The following is a 24,795-nucleotide window of genomic DNA, read 5'->3' on the forward strand; positions in this document are numbered from 1 at the left end:
GAATTGTCATTCCTGGTAGCTAGTAAGGTGGAAAGTCAACCTGGGACACTCTAAAGGATAACAAATTGGTATTCCAGATGAACTGTGGGTGGGGGGATGTCAGTGCCCTTTTAAGTGTGGCACGCTTATAGTGCGGTATGCTTTGCTGCGCCAGTTCTGAGGTGCAGTTCTTCATGTGGGTACATATAAAGAGGAATTCAGAGAAGATCGTGTGCACAGAGGGGTTTGTGGATGCATAATGCAGCTGCTTCTTTATATTGCAGTTTGTTGAAATTGGAATAGTTACAAGTATTGAAATAAACCATAAACCAGTGGAGGTTGCGAAAAAAGGCCAAGAAGTATGTGTGAAAATAGAACCTATTCCTGGGGAATCACCGAAAATGTACGGACGACACTTTGAAGCAACAGATATCCTCGTCAGCAAGGTAAAAGCAGTCTGCATTTTTGGAGAGGGCTTATAGCATAGCAGTAGCTTGCTTGAAGTGGCAGTGCTGCATGGAGCCTGAAAAAATTACCCTACGAACCTTCTGTGGCAGACTAGTGGACACTTGGAACAGTTTGTGTGTGGTGCTGCTCAGCCCAGCGTCTCTGTGGCCTTGTTACGAGGTTTGTAGTAGTGCCCCTTGAGGACCGAAGGAAGCTAAAAATACCTTGCACCTGAGAGGGCAAAACACAGAGTTAGCTGTTTGCATACCATCGCTGCTCAGAACAGCTTAGCAGACCCCATGGCACCGCAGTGTGATTGTTTGCCTGGTTTTGAAGTTGTGTGATAAATAGCAATACTTCAGTTGCTCTGATCTGGAGCACGGGCTTGGGTGAGGAGAGGATGAGCCCTTGTTCAGTTTTCTGTTGCCAAAAGCACAGCCACAGCTCTCCACGCTCCAAACTGCTTCAGTTACCAAGTTGTGAGACACCCTCTGGCACACACATGCTGAGGGTGAGCAGGCACAGCAGCTTTTCAGGTGGAAATGCAGGGCCTGGGAGGTGGTGCAGTCCTATGGGCCCTGGGGGCAGTGGGAGGTCCTATCTAGTCACAGGTCCTTACCTTACTGCACAGGGCATGAGATTGTGCTTCTGCCCTCTCTGAAGACCAGGTAAGGGGTGGGATGTGAGGAATCATAGAAGGCAGCAAATAAATAGATGGCTCATGCAGACACAAGTAGCAAAACTGGGGTTAAGAGAAGCTTTTTTGCTGTGCTAAGTGCTGCCCTTCTTCAGATAAATTCCTTCCAGCACCCTAAAAGCTGCCTTCATTAACATGCTTGTGTTTCTGACGGGTTTGTCTTGTGTTGCAGATCAGCCGTCAGTCCATCGATGCTCTGAAGGACTGGTTCAGGGACGAAATGCAGAAGTCTGACTGGCAGCTTATAGTAGAGCTGAAGAAAGTGTTTGAAATCATCTAGATAACTTTTTACAGCAAAGGGGAGGCAGGAATAAGCGCAATATTCCTGTTCTAAAGGTTACCAACAAAGTCATATATTGAAGACAGTGTTGGATATATGTTTGGGAGGAAAATATGTGGATAAAATGTTTTCCATGAGAAACCAAGAAATTTACACTGGTTTGACAGTGGTCAATTTACATGTTCCCATGGTTCCAATGTGCCTGTTCACCTCTCCTATTGCCCTTCCTACTACTGGCTGCTGTTTTAAAGTTTGCCCTTCCTTCTCTTACACTTCCCTTCCACCCTTTTTTCCCCTCCCTCTCTCCAGAAGAAAATAAAAGAAATTGAATTTTTATTACAGAACTAAAGCTCTTTCACTTTTATACTGAGGAGATCAGTACTGCAGTATTTGATTACCCAAGCTTCTGCAGACTTTGTGATTCTTGGGACATTTTTGATGTAAGAAATACTACTTTATTTATGCATACCTCTTCCCCTGAGTCTCTTTTCCAACATTCTTCTGCTTTGTGCCTCTAGAAATTTTTTTAAATAGAAAATTAGGCAGTTGGCTATTTCTGTACTTGCTTTGTGTGAAACGATGTAAAGCATAGTTGGCCACCTTCTACTGCTTGTACAGTTCATGAAAGTCTACCTGTAATCATTATACCGCAGAGCCGCAAATAAAGGAGATGGACATAGCAGCCCCTTGTTTCACAGTTTGCGTTGTTAAACAAGGTTTCACTTCATGGGCTGTCACGGATGTGCAAGTGCCAGGTGGAGCCTTTGCCTTTGGGGGCTTGGCAAAGTAGCAGAGCTGTGTTCCACCAAAGGCGTTTCTTTCTCTGGCTCCCCTTCCCCTCACAAAGTGTGTACGGTGGTGGCGTTGGTGTCTTGTACCATGTTCCCAGAGCTCTGGGGTTTGCAGCCCAGGTGAGAGGCTGTGCTGGGAGGATGTGTGAGGTGGAGTCTCTTCTCCAGCTGCTACTCAGGGTTGTGATTGTCTGCAAGTGAGGGTGATTCTGGATGTTGCACTGAAGCTGTTGAAGCTGCTGACAGCTGGGGGGTCACAACCAGCTCCAAAGGCATTTGTTTGATGATGATTGTGGTGAGCAGAAGTTGCCCTGTAATCCCCACCTCCCTACCCCTCCCCTGTGGCTCCCTGCTAAAGATGACAGCTTGACCTGTTCCTGATCACATAGTCTCCTGGTAACTGACAGCTCATGCCCAGAGGAGCTAAAAAACCACTTTTAAAAGCACAAGCTGAAACATTAGCATTTAAAACATTTACAAGGATTTAACTTGCAGTAAGCAGTTTGATCAGATTTCTTCTGTCACTTAGACTATTTTTTCTGTTGGGAAACTGAATTTTATAATTGGTATTGTGCAGACTCCGTTACAGAGGAGCATTTACCTCCTTTGGCAATGGGATTTAACTTACCAGAATTATTTTTGTTTGTTTGATCTTAAACTTGCCCTGGAAGAGGACTGCTTTGGTACAGTTGGTACGTGGTGTGAATTCCCAGCACTGGGCATTGATGGTTTAGAATGGAATGGTCACAGTGAGGAGACTGCATTTCATTGTTAAGTTTCTTTTGCAAACTATGCAATCATGAAAACTACACTAATAAAAAGTTCTTAAGAACCCAGATGTCAAACATTGTGGTCTTGAAGTATTTGTGATTGTTTCCTCAAGCGTGGGTGTTCTTCCTACAGGTAGAAACTCTGGGAAAAGGATCATGCAATTTTTGCAGGTTGATGGTTGTGGAACTTAGAAAATACCTTCACTAAAAGGCTTTAAGAAAGCAGGTCACTGAATATTTAAGGGAGAATGGAAATGTAATTACAGCTACCCTTAGTCAGTTACGTAATGCTCCCAGTCCTTCTGAACCAGGTATTTACCAGTTTCAAGTTTGTCTTGAGCAGCACGTGGCCAAGCCCGAGCTGTGTACCTGAAACCTAACTGGCAAAATACTTGCTTGAATTTCAATAAATATATTCCTTTATGGGAGCAGTTATTGTGCTGGTTTTCTTAAATGGGGAAGAAGCAAAAGGCAGCTTTAAAAGTAGCAACTTTTAGTTGCACTGACTAGTGCAACTTGCTTTAGATGAGGACCCTCTTCCCCTAGATCTGTGTCTACAAGTAGTTGCAGTTAGACAGACAGGTACCAAACAAGGTAACTTGAGCTGGGGAAATCAGTCTTATCACTGACTGCCTGAGGGTGGAAGGGACCTTTTGCACTCACCGAGTCCCAGCCTCCCCCGTGGTCAGGAAAGGGGAAGTCTATGCAGGTTTTGAGCATCTCCTGTGAAGGAGGATCCATAACCCCTGTGGAGAGCCTGGTCCAGGGGCACTGTTGTTAAAAGGAATATTTTGTATCAGTGCCTGTTGTTGTGTGCCCTTTCACGTGATGCCACAGGGGAGGGTCTGTCTTTGTCTTCCCATTTCCCCCCATCAGGTCTAAGAGCCCCCCAGCCTTCTCCAGGCTCAATTGTTTCAGCTCTCTCAGCCTCCCCTTGTATTAGGAGAAGCTTGATTCCCATAAGCATCTCTGTGGCCCTGCACTGGAGTTGCTCTGAATGTCCATGTCCCTCTTGTATTGAGGAGCCCAGACCTTGGTCCAGCACTGGAGCTGTTGCTCCCTGGTGCTGAGCAGAGGGAAACAGTCTCCTCCCTTCACCTGGTGGTCATGTTCTTCCTCATGCTTTGTGCCACTGATCATCAGGGCCAGCCTGCCCAGGTAGTTTTCAATCCACCTCTGTCTCACCAGCCCATACTTCATCACCTTGTTTGTAATATCCTGCTAAACAGCCTTGCTGAAATCAAGGGAAACAGCATCTGCCCTTCTCTCATCTATTACCCTGTTGAAGGCTCTCCCAGTGTGCCATACAAGGGCAACCTAAAGCTAAAAAACAGTTGCTGCTGTAACCTGAGACAGCCAGTGAAGTGACTGCAGAGCATTTTCTGCTCAAGCTGCAGTTAACTGCAGCTAATCCGGCTAACAGAGATGGTTCTGCTAAACTGGTGCTGCAAATGCTGCTCCACAGCTAGCTCCAGTCTGCATTCCAGCTTTCAATACTACAGTGTGTGGGCCCACACTCATCCATACTTCTGCCTCCCCTCCCATAATTTCTACAGCAGATGAAAAGATTTGTCTTACCACCAGGGTTTTCTTCAAGTGGTCTTCATTCTTTCCAGCCTTGCTGCAATGTATTGGCCAAATACGACTATATGAGGCTGGTGCACATCTGCAAAAAGCAGACTTGCCCAAACCACAAACTACAGATGCAAGCATATCCCCCCTACTATGGATGCAAAGAGAGAGGACTGTTTGTTTGTTTATTTCACTTCTGCTACTGACTACAACATATTTTATGTTGCATCGAGGGAATGTATGTCACAGGCTGGGAAGAACTATTAAGTGGAATGTGAACATTCAGGAGTGATAGAGGCTTCAGCAGTGCCCCGTGTCAGCTACTTCCCTAGTTCCTCTGGGTAACTGTGCAAACCGTCATTTGTCTCTCTCCCCAAGCACCCGTCTCCAGAGGTAACAGCAGATGGGAACACAGAGAGCTCAGAGAGCACTTACGCTTCAGCTAACACCACATGTGCTTTGGGAGTGGCTGGGCCACACCAGCTTCTGTCTTTGAAAGAGGCAGCGGAAAATGAGCTAATGTTCTTCCCTCAGCTTCTGGAGAAGAAACAAGCAGCAGCCAGGTGAGCGTACACCAGGCTCCTCTGTGTGTTGAGACAGCAGCACTGTGTATGTAGAACTGCATGAAATGAATCAAAGCTGCGGCTTTAATACAAGGGGTTAGCTATATATCAAAGCATCACAAAATAGAATCAGTACAAAAATATACATACAGTTCTTTATTAAACAACTGTAAACACTTCACTGTAAAAATCCATAAAACTTTATAAACAAACATTTTGTAAATAGATTCTATACTACAATAAAAGAATTTTAACACAATTATTTACATGCAATACTGACAAATTTGGCACTTTCTGAAAAGAAATGTACAAAACACTTTGTTGTTTAAAAAGAAATTTGAAATTATAAAAACTCAGGGCATTACTATCATGCACTTTGCAAATACCTCACAAGCACTTATGGCACAGCTAGCAGAGAGCTCCAGGCTCTCATCAAGCTCTTTACTACAAGTTCAGATAACTTTCAATGTGCTTCCGTAAGTTTGTTGTAAAACTACCTGAACATTGTCAAGAATGAAGTCAAATGCCATATTCCAAACTGATTCCACAGATGACTGCATTAACCTGAAGGAGAAAAGGAAGAAGAGGGCAAAAATTACTGTTAAAGAACCTGTCCTTTTTACAGTAAGTTTTAGTCTTCACACTGGAAAACAAGACCACAGCAGTTCGCTGTGAACCGAATGGTATTTTGATTTGATCTTGGTAAAGGCCTCTATAGTGTATTTATTGCTAAAAATGGAAACAAATCATGGAGGCCCACAGACAGCTGTGTTACCTCTAGCACTGCACTACTAATAGAAGCAAATCAAGGAAACTCTCAAGGAAAAGGAAACAGCTGTGTACTCTCAAAATCCCTTCTAGATCACTGTTACAGGCAAGCAGAGGGTACACTTACAGCTTTGGAAGAGCTATCGTCAGGGACAACACGTATCATCCAACTCTTGATCTCTTGCCCTATGCTCGTCACCAGGCTTTAGAGAGACATACTGCCATCGGTGCAAACCTCACATACAGGGACCAGGAATGAGACATGCTGCTTTCTGAGGAGCTGCTTAAAGAATTTAGTATGCAGCACTCAACAAAACAGTTAACTGAACTGTGCATTTTGCATTTTCTGAGGCCTAAAGACATCAATCCTATCATACAAAATTACAGTGAAGTTTTTACACTGCTGTGGTCTTTTGGGTGTTAATCCTGTGAAATAAGTATGTTCCAGCTATAAGACACGGAAAGCTGAGCTCCATAGTTAAGTATCAGTTAGTAAGCACATCATAAATGGAACCTGGGCTTCCTGACTCATGGGAAGAGTAACAGGAGCACAATAACTAAGTAATAAAAATGGATTTAATAGGTTGGAGGTGAGACAGGATCTGGATACAGTAGGAGAACAAAATAAGATAAAACAAAGGTATGATCTACACAGCGTCACGAAAAATGAATGAAAACAGGATGAAGGGATTATTCTGACAGAAACTATACCCTTTGTCTCGAAACAAAAGACTCTGTAGCAGTACTATTAAATGCTACTCTTAATTTTTCACAAATTACCTATTTTAACAGCCCAACTCTTCCTCCCACTCCTGTTTTTGAATAAAATTTAAACTTAAAATATCTACACTCACAAATGGAATTCTCATGGTCTTGTGGCCTCACACAGAAGCATCCAGTGCATACATTCTAACAAAAATTGTCTAAGTGTCACAAATACTAGCAATTGAGCTACCTTTTCATGTACTTTACAACCAGATCCAACTTCTCCAAATCTTTCTCTTCTATTAGATCAGTACAATACTTCACAACCTGTAAAATGTCTTCTTCCATAGGATCTGTAATAAAAAAAAAAAAATAAAAAAAAGGAAAAAAAAGAAAAAAAAGATAACTTTTAAGTATACTTTCATAGAATAATTGAAATACAATAGAGAGAAATTCTGCAGTGTTAGCACAGCAGGGGCCAACCTGACAGTTGCTGTATTCCCATACCTCCCCCCTGCATCACCAGTTGTGTACATAAAAGGGCTGCAAAGTCCTGAAGTATGTCTCACAGACCTCTTCCTTCTCCTCAGTAAGAACAAGTGACAGCCAATATTAACCAAAGGGAAAAGAAGTAAGGATTTAGAACGGAATGAAACTTGTAGAACAGTCATGTCCAGGGTATGAAGCTCAGATTTCCCAAGATCTTAGGGCATTGCTAATTGTTTGACACGATGTTAAAATTCAAATCCAAATTTAGGAATGGTGTTACACATTTGCACTTTATTCTAGAATTCTTTCCAGCAGTCATTTTGGAAAAAAAAAAAACAAACCCCAAACCAATGAAAACCAGAACACCCAAAACCTGCATTGCTTTGCCTCTAAAACGACACCTCCATAAAAAAGAAATTCCCTTTCAGCAGCTTTCATCCTAGTGGTTGGAACATGTTGGACAACATGAGGAAAACCTCCCACACAAGTAACATCAAGGCATAAGAGCCTAACAGATAGGTTGAAGCGAGAGCAGGTAAATTTTCATGATGCTAGGAAACGGGAGCTGGCAAAAATACAGAATAACAACTAAGTCACTCCAAGACTGCAAGACAGTAACACTTCAAGATTACTGTGAAAAATAACCACTGGAAGGAAGAGTGAAGGAAGAAAGTACACAAAGCCTACTAAAAAAATAGTTTTCCTTGTGATGCCTGTAAGATCACCACTAGTGTGACACCCCCTACCTGAAATAGTTGTAATCCATTCTCTCAACAACGTCTTTACATCATTGAACTCAACAGCTCCAGCTAGGTTGGGTGCCTGTGGCCTAAGCGAACCAGGCTGCTGTTCAGTCTGCACAGCTGATGGGCCTGAAGAATCTGAAGTTGAGGGAACTGCTTCTGACTGTTACAAACATAAAAGTTGATAACGCTCAGCCTGACAAATATGTTAACACCGTATTTATACATAGATAAGCAACAAGTAAAAATTCCCGTAAAGAAAACAAGCTGCATTTGTGAGCACAAAGTCTAAAGAAAGACACATGACTTTACTGAAAGCTGTTAGTGTTAAAATTACCTGAGCAGCTGTTCCTTCTTGTTTCAAGAAACCATCTATTAACTTCTGTGGGCTTCCAGTTGCAGTCGGCATGTTTTTTGCAGGGCTACCAATGAGTCTGTTTTTCAAAGGACTCTGAATCTTTTTTACTGGACTGACTGGATTTTTTTTCCTGCCTTTTTTCTTATTTTTCATTGTTGCATGCTTCAGGTGTAGGAAAGGATTTTTCGACACTGAAAAACACAGGAATAGAATAGTCAGTGGTTGATACATTTAAAATTTAGTATTCTTCCATTGAAAGGAAGACTCTGTATCTTCCACAAAAATCTGTGGATCAGTTGGGAGAACATAACCTAGATAAAGCGACTTTCACACTCACATGCCATTCCAGATACGGGCATTGTTCTTAAGTATTTGAAAAGCACTGCTGGACATTAGTGTACTCAGAGGATACTCAACTATTCATAGGCCTTTTAATATCAACAATTTCAGTGCCTGAGTATGAACAGCTGGTGAAATCTGAAGCCTGCTGGACAAATTGCTTCGCCTCAGTCAGAGCACCGTGCCACCTAGATACCCGCTAAGACTTCCCACCAGTGGTTATCAGCAAAACCAGCAGTGAACCTCCCCAAACTGCTTTTATCATAGTTTACCAAGGAAATTGCTATCACTCCATCATACTAACATATCTGCATTAGTCCACTGATTATGAAATCAAGGTTTGATTATAACAACACAGTATTTACTGGCAATGAACCCAATGACATTTCCAACTTATTTTATGGTGAAGCACGTTCACAGGGAATAAATCTTATTTCTTTCTACTGATTATAAAAAGGAGGCCTGTGTGATCAGACCAGTGTAAAACCACCTGACTATCACACATATGGTGAGATGTATCATATCTCTAATTGCCTGAAAACCATACCAGTGCTATGGGTTTCAAGGAACCATGAGAATGTTATCTGAACATAATTTAACTAACTTAGGTACTGAAGATGCAATACTTAAATCACATGACATATCAAGTTGAGATTCCATTCTGCAAACATATGGACGTGGGTAAGTTTAGTGCCACAGTCCCCATGAATAGAATTAATTACCCATTTAAGTAAAGCTAGGCATCTGTTTGCAAAATGAGACCACAGCTGGTTGTAACTGACAGTCTGTGAAAAATAAATAAACAAATTTGATTGAACACAGCATCTTCACAGAAGCTTGTGTTATATTTTTCCAGTTTGTTATTTAGGGTTGCATAACTCTCTTTGAATAGTAAGCAACTCCTGTACAACTATATATACTCACCAAAAGTGTTAGCAGGTTGCTGCTCTGATTGCTTTTGCCTTTGATCATATGCATCTCTCAGCTCTGCTTGCAACTCAGCAGGTAGCGCAGCAAAAACCTCAGGGTCCACCTGAACAGTAACAGAAGATTCATTCGATTATTTTACCAGTGAGCAACACTGCTTGCTTTCCTCTAGATCACTCACATAGGAAGGGCATATTTTATGCCAAGCAAAAATAAATGAGATATAACAGAAACACTGTAAAATACGTTATATGTTTTCTTCATGTACTTTAGCTTGTAAAAACCATAAAATGTTCCACTTGATACTACTCTACATTTATTATTTTTGAAAATTACTGTTTACGGGCCTATAATTCACTAACCATCTTTATTCACCTGCTTTATTCACCACTATCTTTATTCACCTACTGATCTACAGTATAGCTACATTAACAGCACAATTAAGCCTAACTCAGAGAACACTACCTTCAGATTTCCAAACTGAAGCACTGTGACAATCAGACTTTTGTTCCTCCTATTCTTTTGATACTTCTATTTCCTGGAAGCTGCTAAACTCCTCAAACAGAACATCATTGGAAATAGTCTCACTTCTCTAAGGACAGGAAAGGCAAGTCCAGCTACCTCGTATTTTGAACTAGCTCGAAAGGATTTAATTTCTTTCTTCCAGTTGTCCATCCCTTGTTTAACTGATAAAAACGCAGTCTCTTCCAACTGTCCTAGGGGCTTGAATTCTAGGTAGGAAATCATTTGTTGCTAATTGCCACACACACAAAATATAATTTCATGTATTACTGGTTATCTTCCCTCACTGTGTGTCTGAAGTAGCAAATTCCTGACAGACTAGTCTTGTATTCTGAGTTTCCCAGTATTACTGGACAGTGTTTTCAGCTTATACTCTGCAAAATCTCAATTAAAAAATGGCAAATCTATCATCTAAAGGATTAAATCTGCCCCATGCGGGAGTGCCCTTTATTTCAGCGGTAGAATACAGAGATGTGCACAAACAACAACAAAAAAAATGTATTCAAAATTACTTTTGCTATTCTAAGGGCACAATACAATTTCTACCATTATCTGAGATACTCTATTTATTGTATGTCAGTATGCATAGATATTAGAAATTGTCTCCTATTTTCAAGACATATTTTATCTTTTTTTTGAACTAAAATACATATGATATGTCAGGAAGGTAGGCTGTGCTATTTGCACATACGCTGTCTAAATTATACAGATAATAAACATGAACATGCTCCCACAGGTAAAACTCATCAATTTAGCACAGTATTTTTTCCACTTTTCAAACTCCACGTGCCAGCACAAATTTTCCACCACACAAAATGTGCAGTAATTAAAGGAGGAAATGGGAACAACTCTGACCTCAATTCCTGCATACACTGTACAGAACAAAGGATTGTGGTGGAACACAGCCAATGAAGTCCAGAGGCTTAAGTTATTTTTTAAATATAAATCTTATTTAATAAAACGATTTAAAAAAGGTTATTGTTCTCTAACGAAGCAGTGGAGAGTCTGGAATTTGGGAGGCCCTCAATTACCACTGGGTTTTGTGTACATCACTTAGCAATTTATGCAGAAATAAAGCAGAACAGGGAACTGGCTGTGCTTTTGTTATTCCCCTATCATTGCCCTCTGAAAGTGTAATATGTAAAAATTCAGTTGGAAGAGCCATTAGTCAAGTTCATATGAATTCTACACTAACTAATTGGAGTTTTGTGTAATTTACTGTACAGCCAGAGTGTGCTAACATTGCTTTCACATGGCTGTATCACATTCACATTACAGAGAATCTTGACTGTATAAATTCATGTATTACCTCAGCATACATCCATCAGTACTTTTGATGTGCTGTATAAATTTCCTGAGAAGGACCCTATAGCATGTTATGACAACATAAAGATGAAGTGCAAATGTGCCACCAATAATTAATTCCACTACTACAAATGTCATTCACTTCTAAGCATTTGTAATCTTTACTTCTTGCATCCTATGCTTTTACAGGATTCAGCTGCTACAGAGATATACAGCTCTTCTAGATGTTAAGGTTTCTTCAGCAGCTGATGGAAATTAATGCAACTTATCTGAATGCTTTCTATGGGAGAACCTTACCCAAGAAAGGACATTTTCCACATGTTTTCTAATGAATAAATCACTATCACCCAATTAATTTGGCACCTGGCATAAAAACACAGTTCAGTCAAAAGGAATGAAGGGTTGAAAACCAAACCTAATTAAGCTATAAAAAGATGGGAGGGTATCATTTACATTTGCTGAGTTGATATTGCCAAAGCACTCAATTTGGAGTGGCTTGCAATGTTTCTATACCTGAAACCTATTACTGCTTAGTTGACTGCATCATTTGAAAGAAAGTAATCTCAAATGTTTGTGTGCACTCATACAATATACACTCCCACAAGGATCTTAACAATTAGAAAAGCCTATCAAACTATATTTAGACCAAGACAGTATTTTGGAATTAAGTTCATGTTTGATTTCATCACTGAAAAAAATCCTCATGTATTAATGAACTGGTTTTAGCATTTTTTTTTTCCCTGCCAAACATAAGGAAGCTATTCAACCACATTATCCTAGGTATTAAACTTAGACCAAACTCATAAAATGAAAATTGTAAATCTTAGCTCTCTTTTTGCCAATCAAGCTGAATGGTTTTCAAGAGAAAATCCGGAGTACAAGCATAAGGCATTCTGAAATAGACAGTATGGATATCCCTGACAAATAAATAGGAAGTAGTTGATTCTTCTTGAACTGCATCTTCAAACAGAAAGGCTGCTCTCGTAAGCCAACATTTTTGGATCAAGTAACAGTCAGAAAGTGCATTAGGAGATAAAGACAGGAAAACCAGTGCATGAGTATGTAGATTAGGTATTTTTAAGACAATTTCAAGGAGTAATGCTATAATAAAACCACAACAATCAATTCTCAACTACCTAATTGATAGATACAGCAGAAACATTAACGAAATGTTAATTTTTATGGAAAGCCTTGCGCAGTTAAAATTCACCCTGAAAAGGAGTGCTGAGTGGTAAAACAAGTGTGGAGCATAATTTAACACACAAGTCCAAGATAAACTCTTGCCTACAAATTAACGTAACTATGTATTTTAAAACCGGAGTATGGAGAGTTCATATGCTATTTGCACAACATCTCCATAGAGGAAACCCAACTTAGCAGTTCAGGAATAAAAACTGCAACAACTGGTTTTGAGCCAGAGAACTTGAATCAAGGCGAAAAAATGTTAGTAGCAGAACAGACTACACATCTTCTAAATAACAATTGCGCATTAACTACTGTTCACTGAAAACGGGTCAGGAATTTCTAATTTTCTCTGGATTCTTTGTCAGCTAAGCAGCATTATGCCTTAGAAACAGCAACAAATATCTCTAGATTTGATTAAGTGGTATCACTTTGTTTGGGAACAATGGAACAATAGCACAGCAAATAGAAAATAGAAAAATCAAAATACTGCTCTATTTTAAACAATGCATATGCAAGATATTATATCTCTGAGTAACCCAATCTTTGATTTTTAAATTATTTTTTACCCTACATGTGTTCAGCACTATCTTGGATTGAAGGGTGGAATATCATTAGAAGTATCATTACTGCTATGTGCTCCTGCTTCAGGCCCCTATTTTGAGAAACAACTTTGCACTTTCTCCTGGACATGCCGTATACAAGCACATTTAAAAATTATGGAGATATGCACAATCTTTAGCCATGCCTGCCCTTCTCACAGGAATGTGTTATAAACAACCACATCCACAGAAGCTAGCAGAGGTTGGCTTTACACCATCAAAACATCCACTTAAACAGAGCGAGTCTCCTGTGACCAGCTAAGCAGATTTTAGGACTGCTTCAGACGTATGGTGCAGTGTAACTCAGCTGCAATGCAGAAAAAAAAAAGACTGCTCTGCAATCCAGTGTGTGAACAAAGTGTAAATTAGGAGGTTTTACATTAGGCAACAGCAAAAACATAGGCATACTGATGACTATAAATCTTCAATAAATGCTATCATACTATGTTTGTGATGCACCAAGTATCATTTGAAAGCAGACTTCTTAAAGGTATTAAAGGACCATAAATCATTTTGGCAAGTCACAGATTCTAGTTAATGCTGTCTCAAGAAAAATCTATTAACTATCCCTGTAGGTGGAAACTTGATGTTAATTGATACAATGCAAACATCCTACCTGTGAGAAAGCTGGCAAGGCTATTACATTAATTCCCATATTGGTATTTGGTTCTTGGAGCTCTGGAATTTGTAAAAGCACTGTTCCAACTGGTTGTGACAGAAGTGCTGTGTTACATCCATTTATGGGCTCTTTTCTGCTGTCTCCATAACTCTCTCCTTGCTGAATGGTGTATATTTGCTCTACTTGTTCTCGGAGATCAGGTGGCAGGGCTTCTAGCACAGACTTATCTAGCTACAAATATATAAAAGCTTTTAGATTTTTCTGAGGAATATATAACAGAGTTAATTTTAGTCAAAAATTAACTCTACAGTTCTTGAATTTTAGGGAAAAAAAAAAATCATTTTAATCTGTGTATGCAAACATACTTAGTAACCTGACAGTTAGTTACACTCTGCAGCAGCAAGATGTAAAAATAAGGTTTAAGACTAAGAAGTAGTTCAGTAAATATGAATGCTCAGTTGTATCTTTCCACAGTGCTCAGTGTTCTCATCACAAATATGTAAGGTTACCTCAACAACTACCTTGTGACAAGGAAACCCAAATTCTGAGTTCACATTACTCAGGCAACATGTTGTTATGGATACTAAAGCAGTGTCTGATATAAAGCAGTAAGCAATTAATTTTTTTTTTTTATTGAGTTGTAGGATACACGTTACTAATTTACTTTAATGGTATTCTGTATGTTTGCATACTGTCAGACTCTTGTCATAGATTGTGATAATGAAATAAGCTTTAGATTCAAATTTTTGCCTGCTGTAATTGCTACTTACCATCAATTATCGACTTGAAACAACTGAAACGACCCCTCAGTGCCTAAAAGTTGCTGTAAACAATGACAGCTCCACAAGTGACAGAATGAATATAACTGACAGGTAAATCTACAGCATCAGTTTTCTCACAAGTAAAACTTGAGTAAAACTATGTGGATAAATGCCAGTGTTTGCCTGTAAGTTCTGCTAAATAAGACTCCACAGCAGTGATAGAAAACTTTATCTTTGACCTTTAAGAAGAAAATTTGGAGTTTATGACCAGATTCTGGATTTACAGAGAACAACTACAAATACCTGTGAAAAGCTACATGGGTTTTACAATAACTGAGGGGTTTTAATGATAGCTGCCTGTATTATTAATCTCTTTAGCTATTCTTCTACATTCTGCTTGTGTTCTCTCATTTAAAATTTGCTACATAACTACTTCTATGACCATTTTCTGGAAATCCTGAGTGTAAAGTATCTTCCTGTTGCTTTCCCAGCACACACCACACAAACAGCAGTATGAGACTAACTTTTACCATTCCTTGCCTGTACTGAATTACATACTATATTTCACATCATAATACGGTTATAAAGCCGAAAGAAAGATGAGCATATTGTGCCATAAGCCACCAAAGCTTTAGGAATTCTACTCCACAACTAGCGCATTTTTCACTTGTTCATCCATATTCCTCCTACAGCAGAATCTGAGTGTACAGAGGAGCTTCACATTATCCACTCAAGTTGCTTTTAGATCCTCAATTAGCTTAGGTACTGCATTATAGAAAAAAGTTTTCTGGCAAAAGCATAATTTGCTTCTAAAAATGTGTAAATATTTAGAAAAGCTGTTAACAGAACATAAACAAACACTTCTGCAGATTTAAATTACAGATTTTTACAGAAAAGCACGTAAATCTGCTTGTACCTAAAATACCTACAAAATTCAGTGCAGCTTGCTCATAGCAGACACATCTAACAGATGTCTGATTGAATAATGTGGGGTGGAAATAAGGAGGCTCTTTTTTGGTTACAATACACAAAAAAAACCCCAACCAAGCCCCACAGAAATATTTAACTTAAATAAAGATTGTCCTCCTATCATCTAAAAGGTGATATCCTGTACAAATGTTAAGTGTGCATCTTAGCTTCAAGCTTATTTGAAGAACATTAGAAAAAACATAGGAAGACGAATAATTAGATCTATCATACACGTCTGACATTCTTTCAGGCAGAAACTTAGAGCACAGCCATTGTAGAAGCATATAAGGTAGTGTAAGACTAGTTGCTGTTCAGTTCCTCTCACTGACTAATGCTTGGAGATGGATTTATAGTGTAATTTACAGAGTAGTATAGAATACATGACTAAGAATTTATGTAGAGAAGACTTACTGATTATCATTTATTGGCATCTGTGGCAAAGAATATTGCTGCCATAAAGACAGACAGAAAACATTAAAAAATTCAGTCTTCATGAAAATGACACAAAGTACTTATCAAAATTCTTCTTGAGCCACTCATCAGTGATTAAGCTAATCAGAAATAATTTTAAAGAGCTAACATAAGAAAAGGGAATTTACAAATCTGCATCCTATCATAATCATAGAAACACTGAACATTAACTATAGCATGCGTCTAACTTGTGTGACAAAAGTTTTCCCAAATTTTATTCCGTGTTTTTTGTAATTAGGCTTTGGGACTTGGTTGTGAAAGGTGGAACGTAATGGTTTTTAGTGTTTCAGCCCTGGCATCTTTTCCATTCCTGTTCCATTGCAATCCTTTGGCAAGTGATCAAAAGGCAAAAAGATACTGGAAAATTAAATCTCTTTCCTTTGAATAAATACAATCTTTTATGAGTTAGCCTATAAATGACTGCTTTTAAAAAATCATTTTATGAAGGCAAGATAGTTTTGCATCAGTAACATTTTCTTACTGTGCAACTGTACTCTACTAGAGCTCTTTTTATTTAAAAAAAATGCAGTGTAACCTTTTTTTGTTCTACCCAACACAGACAAACAATTCCAAGTTATTACAATATATTGCGGATGCTTTATATTCTCATATTTTACCTGGGAAGCAGATGGAACCTCAATACTCAGATTAAGCCTGGATTTTACACTGATAGGAGAATGTACACCATTCCATTTGACAGCAGACTCCGTGTTGTTAACATTAGGATTGAGACCAGATGGAAGATGAGTACCACGAGATGGAAGAAAAGTGCAAGTTCTTGAATCAGAAGATATTTCAAGGTCCATAGCAGCCACAAATACTGTACATATGAGAACAAAATACAGAATGATCATATAATAATTAAAAATACTCTGAAGATTCAAGATACAATGAAGTTAATTTCCAGTTTTATTTGCTGAACAGTTTATACAATATTTAGCATAATTATAACACTTTCCATTTGAAAGTGCCCTTTGTTACTATTAACTTTTAAAAACATCGGAATAATCCTGTACAAAGTTATATTTGTAGCATTTTCATTTGTAGCAGCTAAACCTGCTCTCTAAGAGTTTATGTTAAATAAATACATAAATAAATAAAATTATGGTAAGTAACACTAGTATATTACTGAATAAGTATTCCAAAACGTAATCTATGTTGGAGCCCTTCAGAACTGATCATTATCACACATGCAAACTACAAAGCTTACTGACCTTCCTTATGTTCTTCTTCTGAGCACTTTTTTGCTTTCTGAACATGAAAAAGATCAATAACTGAATGTGATCCACCAGGTAAATGTCCAGATTGTACTGCTGAGTGAGCTGAAGCGGTTTTACTGATGGGAACTAACTGCTGTACTTGAATTCCAACCTAAATCCAAAACACAAATACATTCATTTTATAAAGTTTAAAAAATAAAATAAAATAAAATCTGCAATTCTTTCCTAATAAAATTGCCTTCTCTGAAATCAGCTGCCTGTTGTGGGTGGGGGAGAGAAATAAGAATACGTTGAAATACACATAAATAGCTACTAAAACCATCCCAAACAAACCCCAGGATTATCCACCACAATCCAGCAACTAAGAAATGACAAAGGTAATACCATCTTCTCTGATATAGAAGATTGCTGTCAACAGGATCATGAAGCAATGTGTTTATTATGGAAGTTCTTAGACACCACCAAATACAGAAGTACTGACCGGGAAGTGATTAGTACTAAATCTGGCTACCAGTACCAGAAAGGAATGGTTTTACTGAGGAGAATCTGTAGTAAAGCCATCACTTCAGTCTGCAAATGAGAAAGATGATGTTGTTTCACTTCCAGCCATGGTTCTTGCAAAATCCCAATGGATGAAACTACGTTGGTGAAAGCAGTCTTTACCAGATGAGGTGTCCTCATTTTGAAAGACATCCTCACTTTTCATTAACTTTTAAATACCAAATCAACGGGGGTTCAAAAACTGTATCCAAGAATGCATTGGTACATTGTGCAAGTTTACTGCTAACCTTCCATAATTATTAAAGACAAGCCCAACACTTTAAAAAAACTGTATATAGAGCTCAAAAAGCATGAAGGGGTTAGGTATCTATTTCCACCACGGCATCTTCTATAACTACACAGCAAGGATTTTGTTTTGTTATCAGTTTCTTAGTTGCTATTAATGAGATATAAAATAATTGTAAGACAGCAAAGCAGACAGACAAGAAACTAGAAAAAGACAGGGAGAGGATAACAAGTATGTCCTGAACTCCAAGAAGAAACCCAAGCCACAGAGCTGACTTTGCAAGGCAACATTGTGAATCAAAACCCTAGTTGTACATTAGATGACCAATAAATAAATACAGGTTTGTTTTAGAAAGCCTCTGTGCTCCCCTGTAACAAATGGCTGTTGCCAGAATAGTCTTATCATGGGTTCATACTGCTGTGACAAAACCACTGAGATGAGCAAGAGTGTTCTAAAATAAAACATGCTTCAGAAGAGCCAGCAATTCACCTTCAAACAAAGGCCAAACCAAGGGGTTGGTAACTCTTCTGGCTCTAGGACTTGCAGTCTAGAGAAAAAACTCCTCTGATCTGTATCTTTGACATTACAAGCAAGTTTTGTATTAGTTACTTAACTAATAACTGAAAAGTTTACAGCAAATTCTAGGACAAAATAAAGTTTACACATGCTAATAATAGAACTGTAGAAGTTACAGTCTGAGTTTGTTAGCTCAGGCTGATTTAAGTTGTGGATTAACCCATTTATGGCTTTGTAACTGTATTTTTCAACGGTTAACCATACAAAACATAGCATGATTGCTTAGCCTGATTTACATAAGCTTTGTATTATCTACACTTTTGCTTAAGTTTGGTTATTGTCTACCCTGGGGAACTGAAAATTTATGAAAAGACAACAAAGGCGGCTGATAAAGAGAATAAATTTCAGTTTTCCCATTAACTCACCCCTCGCATATCTGATATGTTCAGTTTCATTGTGTGAAACATGTTTAGAGTTTCTTTCCCAATTACTTTTGCGCTGTCTGTTGCATGGTCTAGAGTCACAGTCCTACAAAGAATAAAAAAGTATGGTTAAAAAAACCTATTTCATGAATCCTAAAGACAACAACAATTCTGTATTTATTCAAGAGAGGACTTCAAAGAAAGACAGATCATAATTTCCAGGCATACTGAACTGAAACTGAACACTTTTTTTCTTTTGTTCTGTGGTTTCTTTTTAAAGGTAATTAGAACTAAGCATGTTCTACAGAAAAAAAGCAGATTACTTAAGAATTGAATATTCTCAGTGTGTGGTCCATGCATTAAATTGTCAAATACAGTATGTATTTATATACATGCTACCTATCGAAGCCAGACAAAAATGTTTCACTTCATAGTACTCATAGAAATGTACTCATGCACTATTCTTCGCTCAAACTTGGTTCATAAGGAGTTTGCTCAGCATTATTTCAGTTGTCAATTGTCAAAGGTCTAAAGGAAGAGTTTCAAAAGGAACTCTGAGGGAGATGCAGATATAGGCATATGCACATGGATTACAAATAACAAAGAACTTGGATTAATGGTAAGCAACTTTAAACAACATTCCAAATACACATCTTACACTGCGGACAATGTTCTGCAACAACTCTCAGAAAATAACCTAGTTGTGAGTTTTACAAATTGCCACCTGAGAGCTTAAGATGGCAGCAGTAGTGCTTAGTAGTTCTGGATTCTCTAATGGCCTAACATTTAAGACATGTAAGGACAGAATTTCTCATGGCTAGATAAGGACAGAATTTCTCATGGCTAATCAAATGTGAGTGATGTAAAGTTGTCTCACTGAGGTAACTAATGCAGTGTTAATTCTGATGGAGTGGGTTCTTTGGACAAAAGGAAGTTTCACCTTGGTATTTTGACAGGGTGCCATACTGACAACTTACTAAACACTTTAATGGTATCTCCTTAAATTTTACTTTACCTTTTGATTTGTCAGAAACCACCATGAACAGCCAAATGATCTCCAGAAAGGTCTGGATCTGCTAGTATGAAAAGGAAAAACCTTCCTGCTGTGAATGATATGAAGACCTCCCTGAGCCTTACACGTTAACATTTGTAAGAAAAAGGAGATCAGTATCACCATTAACATGCAACTGTGCAAAATACTAGGGAGAAATGCAGCATGGGTCTAAAGGTATACACCATTTCAGAAGAATATTTTACAAAGGCTTATGCTGTACTATCAGGACTTGATATCAACGATGCAGTAAAAATACCATTAACATGTCAAAATTTGAATTTGATTTTAAGCGTGTTTGTGAGTCTGAATACTTTGTAGGACTATTGTTATCATTCTAGGAAATCTTGACCTGTAGGATGACAAACCATAGCTACTCATTTGTCTGGGATGTGAGGGGGCAAGAAATGAGCTGTGACTATAGCTACAGAGAAAAACTGAAGAGAAACTAGCCACTTTTAGTTCCAGCAAACAATCTCAAACTGTTGGAACTAGGCTGTACGTACGGAAAGCACACTTAATGGAACACCACCCCGAGATTCTAATCCGTTTGCCTCATTGCAACTTCCAGAGTTTACCCTACTGCTGCTAAAAAGCCTTTCAGTGGTCTGAACAGAAATGCTCTAACACAGACAGGAATACAGCACATACATCATTAAATAGCATAACTTGGATTGACTGGCATTGCCAAGCTCATTAGTAAAGCCAGAAGCAGAAACAGACATTGCGAAATGAAATCCTGGCATAAAAACTGCTTCAGCTATGTGTGAACAACCTAGCACCCTTGGGTGGCCCCTTATCTTACCTCAATACTCAATAAAGACTTTATGAATTAGGGAAATTTCAGGGCACATGAACATTAGCATGCCTGACCACAGAAATGAAGTTCAAAGTTAACAAATTCATGAGAAAGCAGTGTGGCAATAGTTCCAACAAAGCAGGAATAAAGCTCTATCTCAACATACACTCAATCCTAAAAATACGTTCCTAGACTGTTAAATCTTCAGCTCAAAGAACTGAGGATAGCCAGAGACAAAAGTGTAGGCTGATGGATTTTCTTCTTGATATACCAGTCTCAAAAGGTGATGAGCTTCTGATCGTGAAAGGTGAATTTTGTAGTTTTAGTTTTTAACACAGCTAAATGGTATGTCACAAGCTCACAAGTATGAGGCAGACCCTGTGCATGCAAGTCCTACTGTTGATCTGTAACCCACTGAAAGAACACCCCTACCTCTTCCATCATCAGCAACCCTGAGGAAATGACCCTTCAGTTCAGGAGGGACTCATCTGTTACAACAACCTGAGGTGGATGGAAAAGTAGAAAAGACCTATCTTTGAAGATGCCAAATGCACCCTCACACAACAGCCAGTATCATCCCTTTACCTAAGGAACAACTGCTTTGATACAGAAGTGTCTGCCTGAAGAATAAATATCCATTTAGAAGGTTCTGAGACAATCTTGTATATTGAAACAGCATATAACTACACAATGCTCTATGCCTAGATATCATTTTTGTCCTTTTAGTATGCAAGCACATAAAAAAAAACTTTAGTCAACATCATCTGGCTGAACAATAGGAAACAAAGAAGAATCAGAAATAAAGAAAGGATAAGAGTCACAGCACTGCTTGTGGAAGCTGAAGGTCCTACTCCTTTTAGAGTCACCTATCAACTGACTACCCAGGCAGAGTACCTGGGTTATCCCATTTCACCAGGGACGGGCATCCACCACAGGTAGCATCTCAATGAGCTCAAGAATGCTGCAGTGCAACCAAATAGAAAGGGACTTTACTATGTTGATAATGACCCACAAGAAAATAAAGGCACTTCTGATGAGGAAGTTATGACCGTATGAAAAAACATAATTGCAAAGGTCAAGAGACATGAACGAGTGGCCCTCTTGAACAGCTGAAACATGGGGGACGGTCTCTGACCTTGAGATTTTGAGATTCAATTTTCTTAGCTCCACTTTAGACAAGGACTTTAGTGACATGGTTTAGTGGTGGACTTGGTAGTCCTGGGGCAACGGTTGGACTTGATGATCTTAAAGGTCTTTTCCCACCTAGCTGATTCTATGATTCTTTGGATCTTCGCTGTCTTTTCTAGGACCAGAAAAATTCTCTGCTGACTTCTTGATGCAACAACAGGAAAGACAGATTCAACAAAAAGAAACTTGTCTGTACTAAGATGGGCAACTGCAGTCCAAAGCGTCTGGCGCCAGCTCCAATCTTCAGAATCCAAAGTGGTCTCTCAGTATTTCACAAACACTGCCCTAGTCCCCCCACATTCTTGACTTGAAGGAGAACAGTACTGATCAGGCATCCTTCTTGCCAAGTACAATGGCAATTTTCTTTCAGAACTGACTCCAACTCTCAGAATCGGCATGTGATCAACAACCTATCACGGAACAGGAGAAAGCCCCTAAAGAAAAAGAGAAATACCCAACACTACACAGCTCAGGAAGAGATTACAGCAGCAGAACATTTCAACTCAGCTGGTCACTGAAGAAATAAAAATGCTCCTGCATGCTTGTCAAAGTGCAGAATGTAAATACGTCTTCTGCAAGTATTGCAAAAGGAAAAAAAACATCCAATATTGAGCAAGCTGGAGAAATGTACACCAACAATATACATGTACATATGTACTACTGCTTGTAGACAAACCCCTTAAAAGATCAAAAGTCTTTATTAGTATTTTGTGAGACTATTATCAAATTAAAAGCAATCTTAAACTATATTATTAAAGTCAAAAAGGAAGAATATCTCCCTGCCAAGAGCAATGGGTAGTCACAATAATTAATTGAGAATATTTCACTGAATCACTTTAATTTTTAAATAGCATCCACAGACACGCAAGACTACATTCTCTCAAGAAAGCAATTTCAAACCACAAAGAATGCACTTGTGGAGTCACATTCCTTCTTTCCTGCTTCTGCTTCCTCTAAAAACCACAAATTGTTTCTTCTATGCTCACAAACTTTTCAACTTCTGATATATTTTCTTTTTCCCCCATTTTACTGAAAGGCAAAAGATGACTTAAAATTGTTCTCTCTTTATGATTCAGACACCTTAGTGTCTTCCTTCTTTCACCTCCTATGAGGTGAAAGAGAAGGCCATGTTTACCATTGGGGGATTTACATTCCATGCTAATGACCAAAAGACCACATATATACAACCCTAACATGAAGGACTTCTGATAATAATATTCTACTTCTGATTTTGGTGCAGGTTTGATATGCAGACAAAGAGGTACCAAGCACTTTAAAATTTCTGTCCTGTCTTCCTTTAAGTTTTGGTGCTCAACATCCTGCATAAGTGTGCTCATGCCTACTACCAACCATTCTTTCTTCCATACATAGTTACCTGGCAATATTATCACAGATTCCATGTCCTCCGTATTTTGCAGGCTCCACTGGTGCCCCAGCCTTTCTGACCATAATTTTAAGGGTCAATCGTTTACCCTTCATACCAGCAGCTTCAAGCCTACGCTGTATTTCTTCTGAGAGGCTCAGAAGGAATGCTTCTGCTTCCTTAGGCTGAAGGGGAAAAACAACAACATATTTAGATAATTACTATTTTTAAAATATTGAAGGTAAATCATTAAGGCTTAATGCAATCCAGATTGGGTAAACTGAAAAGAGTAAGCTGACTCACAGGCAACTGGCTTATTTAACATCAAGTATTCTATTAACATTGTAGGTCGCTGAAGTTAGGTGAGATGGTAGATTCCTATCCTAATGCTGAAGTAAGTAGGAAATACTAAGTCATTTTGGAAATAAGCCTTAAAACCCCAAATGTATTTAGAAACCCCAACACAGAATTGAAAGTCTTAACCTTAAGCACAAACCTACAGGATGAAGGGCATAGGGCTTACAAGGAAAATACTTTCACCATGAGCAAAGTCCAGCAGTGGAAGATGTTATTTAGAGAAGTTGTGCAGTCTTCATTCTTGGAGGTTTTCAACACCAGGCTGGATAAAGCCCTGAGCAACTGGTCTGATCCCATAGCTTCCCCTGCTTAAAGCAAAAGGCTGGACTACACAACACCATGAGATCTCTCCCATCCTGGTTTTTTCTGTAATTTCTATAAATGCTTAAGTTCTCAATAAAGAGCTGAGTTGTTTTTTTAATACAATTTTCTCAACAACACACCTCTCCCCCCACCCCCCAATATTTGTAAAAAGTCCAATAAAGATGTTGTACTGGTGCTGGTTTCAGGCACTGGCATCTTTGAATAATCAGCATTTAAATGAAAGAGAATGCTAGGTGCTGACAAACCTACTGCAGTTCTCTCTTTCTGTACCAGACTTGTATAACGAATGCAGAATAGCCAGCTAATTTTGTGCAAGCTTCTTTTCAGTCCAATACTTTTGTAGTCTCTCCTCCCATTTTATCGTTTGGTCTCCTATTTCTTCATTTTCCTCATTCCTATTTGGTGGCTAAGATGGTGCTCTAACAGATCAAAGTGTAAGTGAAAATAATCAGAATATGAGAAGATTCTTCTATAGCTGAAAGAAGTCACTGCAGAAAAGAAAGTAAGTTTGATTTTACCTGTGTAAACCTTATTCCATAGTTGATTTCTGCTGAAACAGATTTTCTTTCTTTTTCTGTACGAACAGGTCGATCATCCAAACCACGACAAAATCTGTAGAGCATTTGTCCTGTTTTTGGACCAAACTCTTTTTGCAGTTTTGACATTGAAGCACACTGCAGATCTCCACAGGTTTTAATTCCCAAAGAAGCCAGCTTAGATTCCATCGCCCTGCCAACTCCTAACAACAAAGCAATTACTTCTGTTAACTCTATACAACTCAGAGCCAGTCAGGTTTTGAACAAATAAAATCTGTCTTTTTAAACCTACACTAGGTTATGTCAAATAAATAAGTATACACCATAAAAAAAATTAATTTCACTCAATAAAACATGGTCCAAATGGAAACTT

General features: G+C 38.6%; 2 protein-coding genes across 16 annotated transcripts in view; one reads left to right on the plus strand and one right to left on the minus strand.

Moving 5' to 3' along the window:
• Positions 1 to 3,039, plus strand: part of EIF5B (eukaryotic translation initiation factor 5B) — a 38,543-nt gene extending 35,504 nt beyond the window's left edge. For 4 of the 7 annotated variants that reach the window (XM_030475863.1, XM_030475862.1, XM_030475864.1 and 1 more), the window contains 2 exons: positions 264 to 425; positions 1,296 to 3,030. In XM_030475863.1, coding sequence (XP_030331723.1) covers positions 264 to 425; positions 1,296 to 1,403 — 270 coding nt within the window. In that variant the 3' untranslated portion in view covers positions 1,404 to 3,030. Of the gene's footprint in view, positions 1 to 263; positions 426 to 1,295 lie in introns of all 7 variants that reach the window. The other 3 variants (XR_003989974.1, XR_003989975.1, XM_030475860.1) reach the window with 2 other exon arrangements.
• A 2,201-nt stretch (positions 3,040 to 5,240) lies between these two features.
• The window catches only part of REV1 (REV1 DNA directed polymerase), a 60,305-nt gene continuing 40,750 nt past the window's right edge, over positions 5,241 to 24,795 (minus strand). For all 9 annotated transcript variants that reach the window (XM_030475854.1, XM_030475850.1, XM_030475852.1 and 6 more), the window contains 11 exons: positions 24,405 to 24,625; positions 23,218 to 23,390; positions 18,808 to 18,910; positions 17,074 to 17,230; positions 16,477 to 16,679; positions 13,656 to 13,889; positions 9,426 to 9,534; positions 8,142 to 8,353; positions 7,808 to 7,967; positions 6,823 to 6,925; positions 5,241 to 5,663 (listed from right to left, as the gene is read on the minus strand). In XM_030475854.1, coding sequence (XP_030331714.1) covers positions 5,552 to 5,663; positions 6,823 to 6,925; positions 7,808 to 7,967; positions 8,142 to 8,353; positions 9,426 to 9,534; positions 13,656 to 13,889; positions 16,477 to 16,679; positions 17,074 to 17,230; positions 18,808 to 18,910; positions 23,218 to 23,390; positions 24,405 to 24,625 — 1,787 coding nt within the window. In that variant the 3' untranslated portion in view covers positions 5,241 to 5,551. The remainder of the gene's footprint in view (positions 5,664 to 6,822; positions 6,926 to 7,807; positions 7,968 to 8,141; positions 8,354 to 9,425; positions 9,535 to 13,655; positions 13,890 to 16,476; positions 16,680 to 17,073; positions 17,231 to 18,807; positions 18,911 to 23,217; positions 23,391 to 24,404; positions 24,626 to 24,795) is intronic.

Source organism: Strigops habroptila, chromosome 2 (assembly GCF_004027225.2).
Source record: "Strigops habroptila isolate Jane chromosome 2, bStrHab1.2.pri, whole genome shotgun sequence".
Classification (NCBI taxonomy): Eukaryota; Metazoa; Chordata; class Aves; order Psittaciformes; family Psittacidae; genus Strigops; species Strigops habroptila.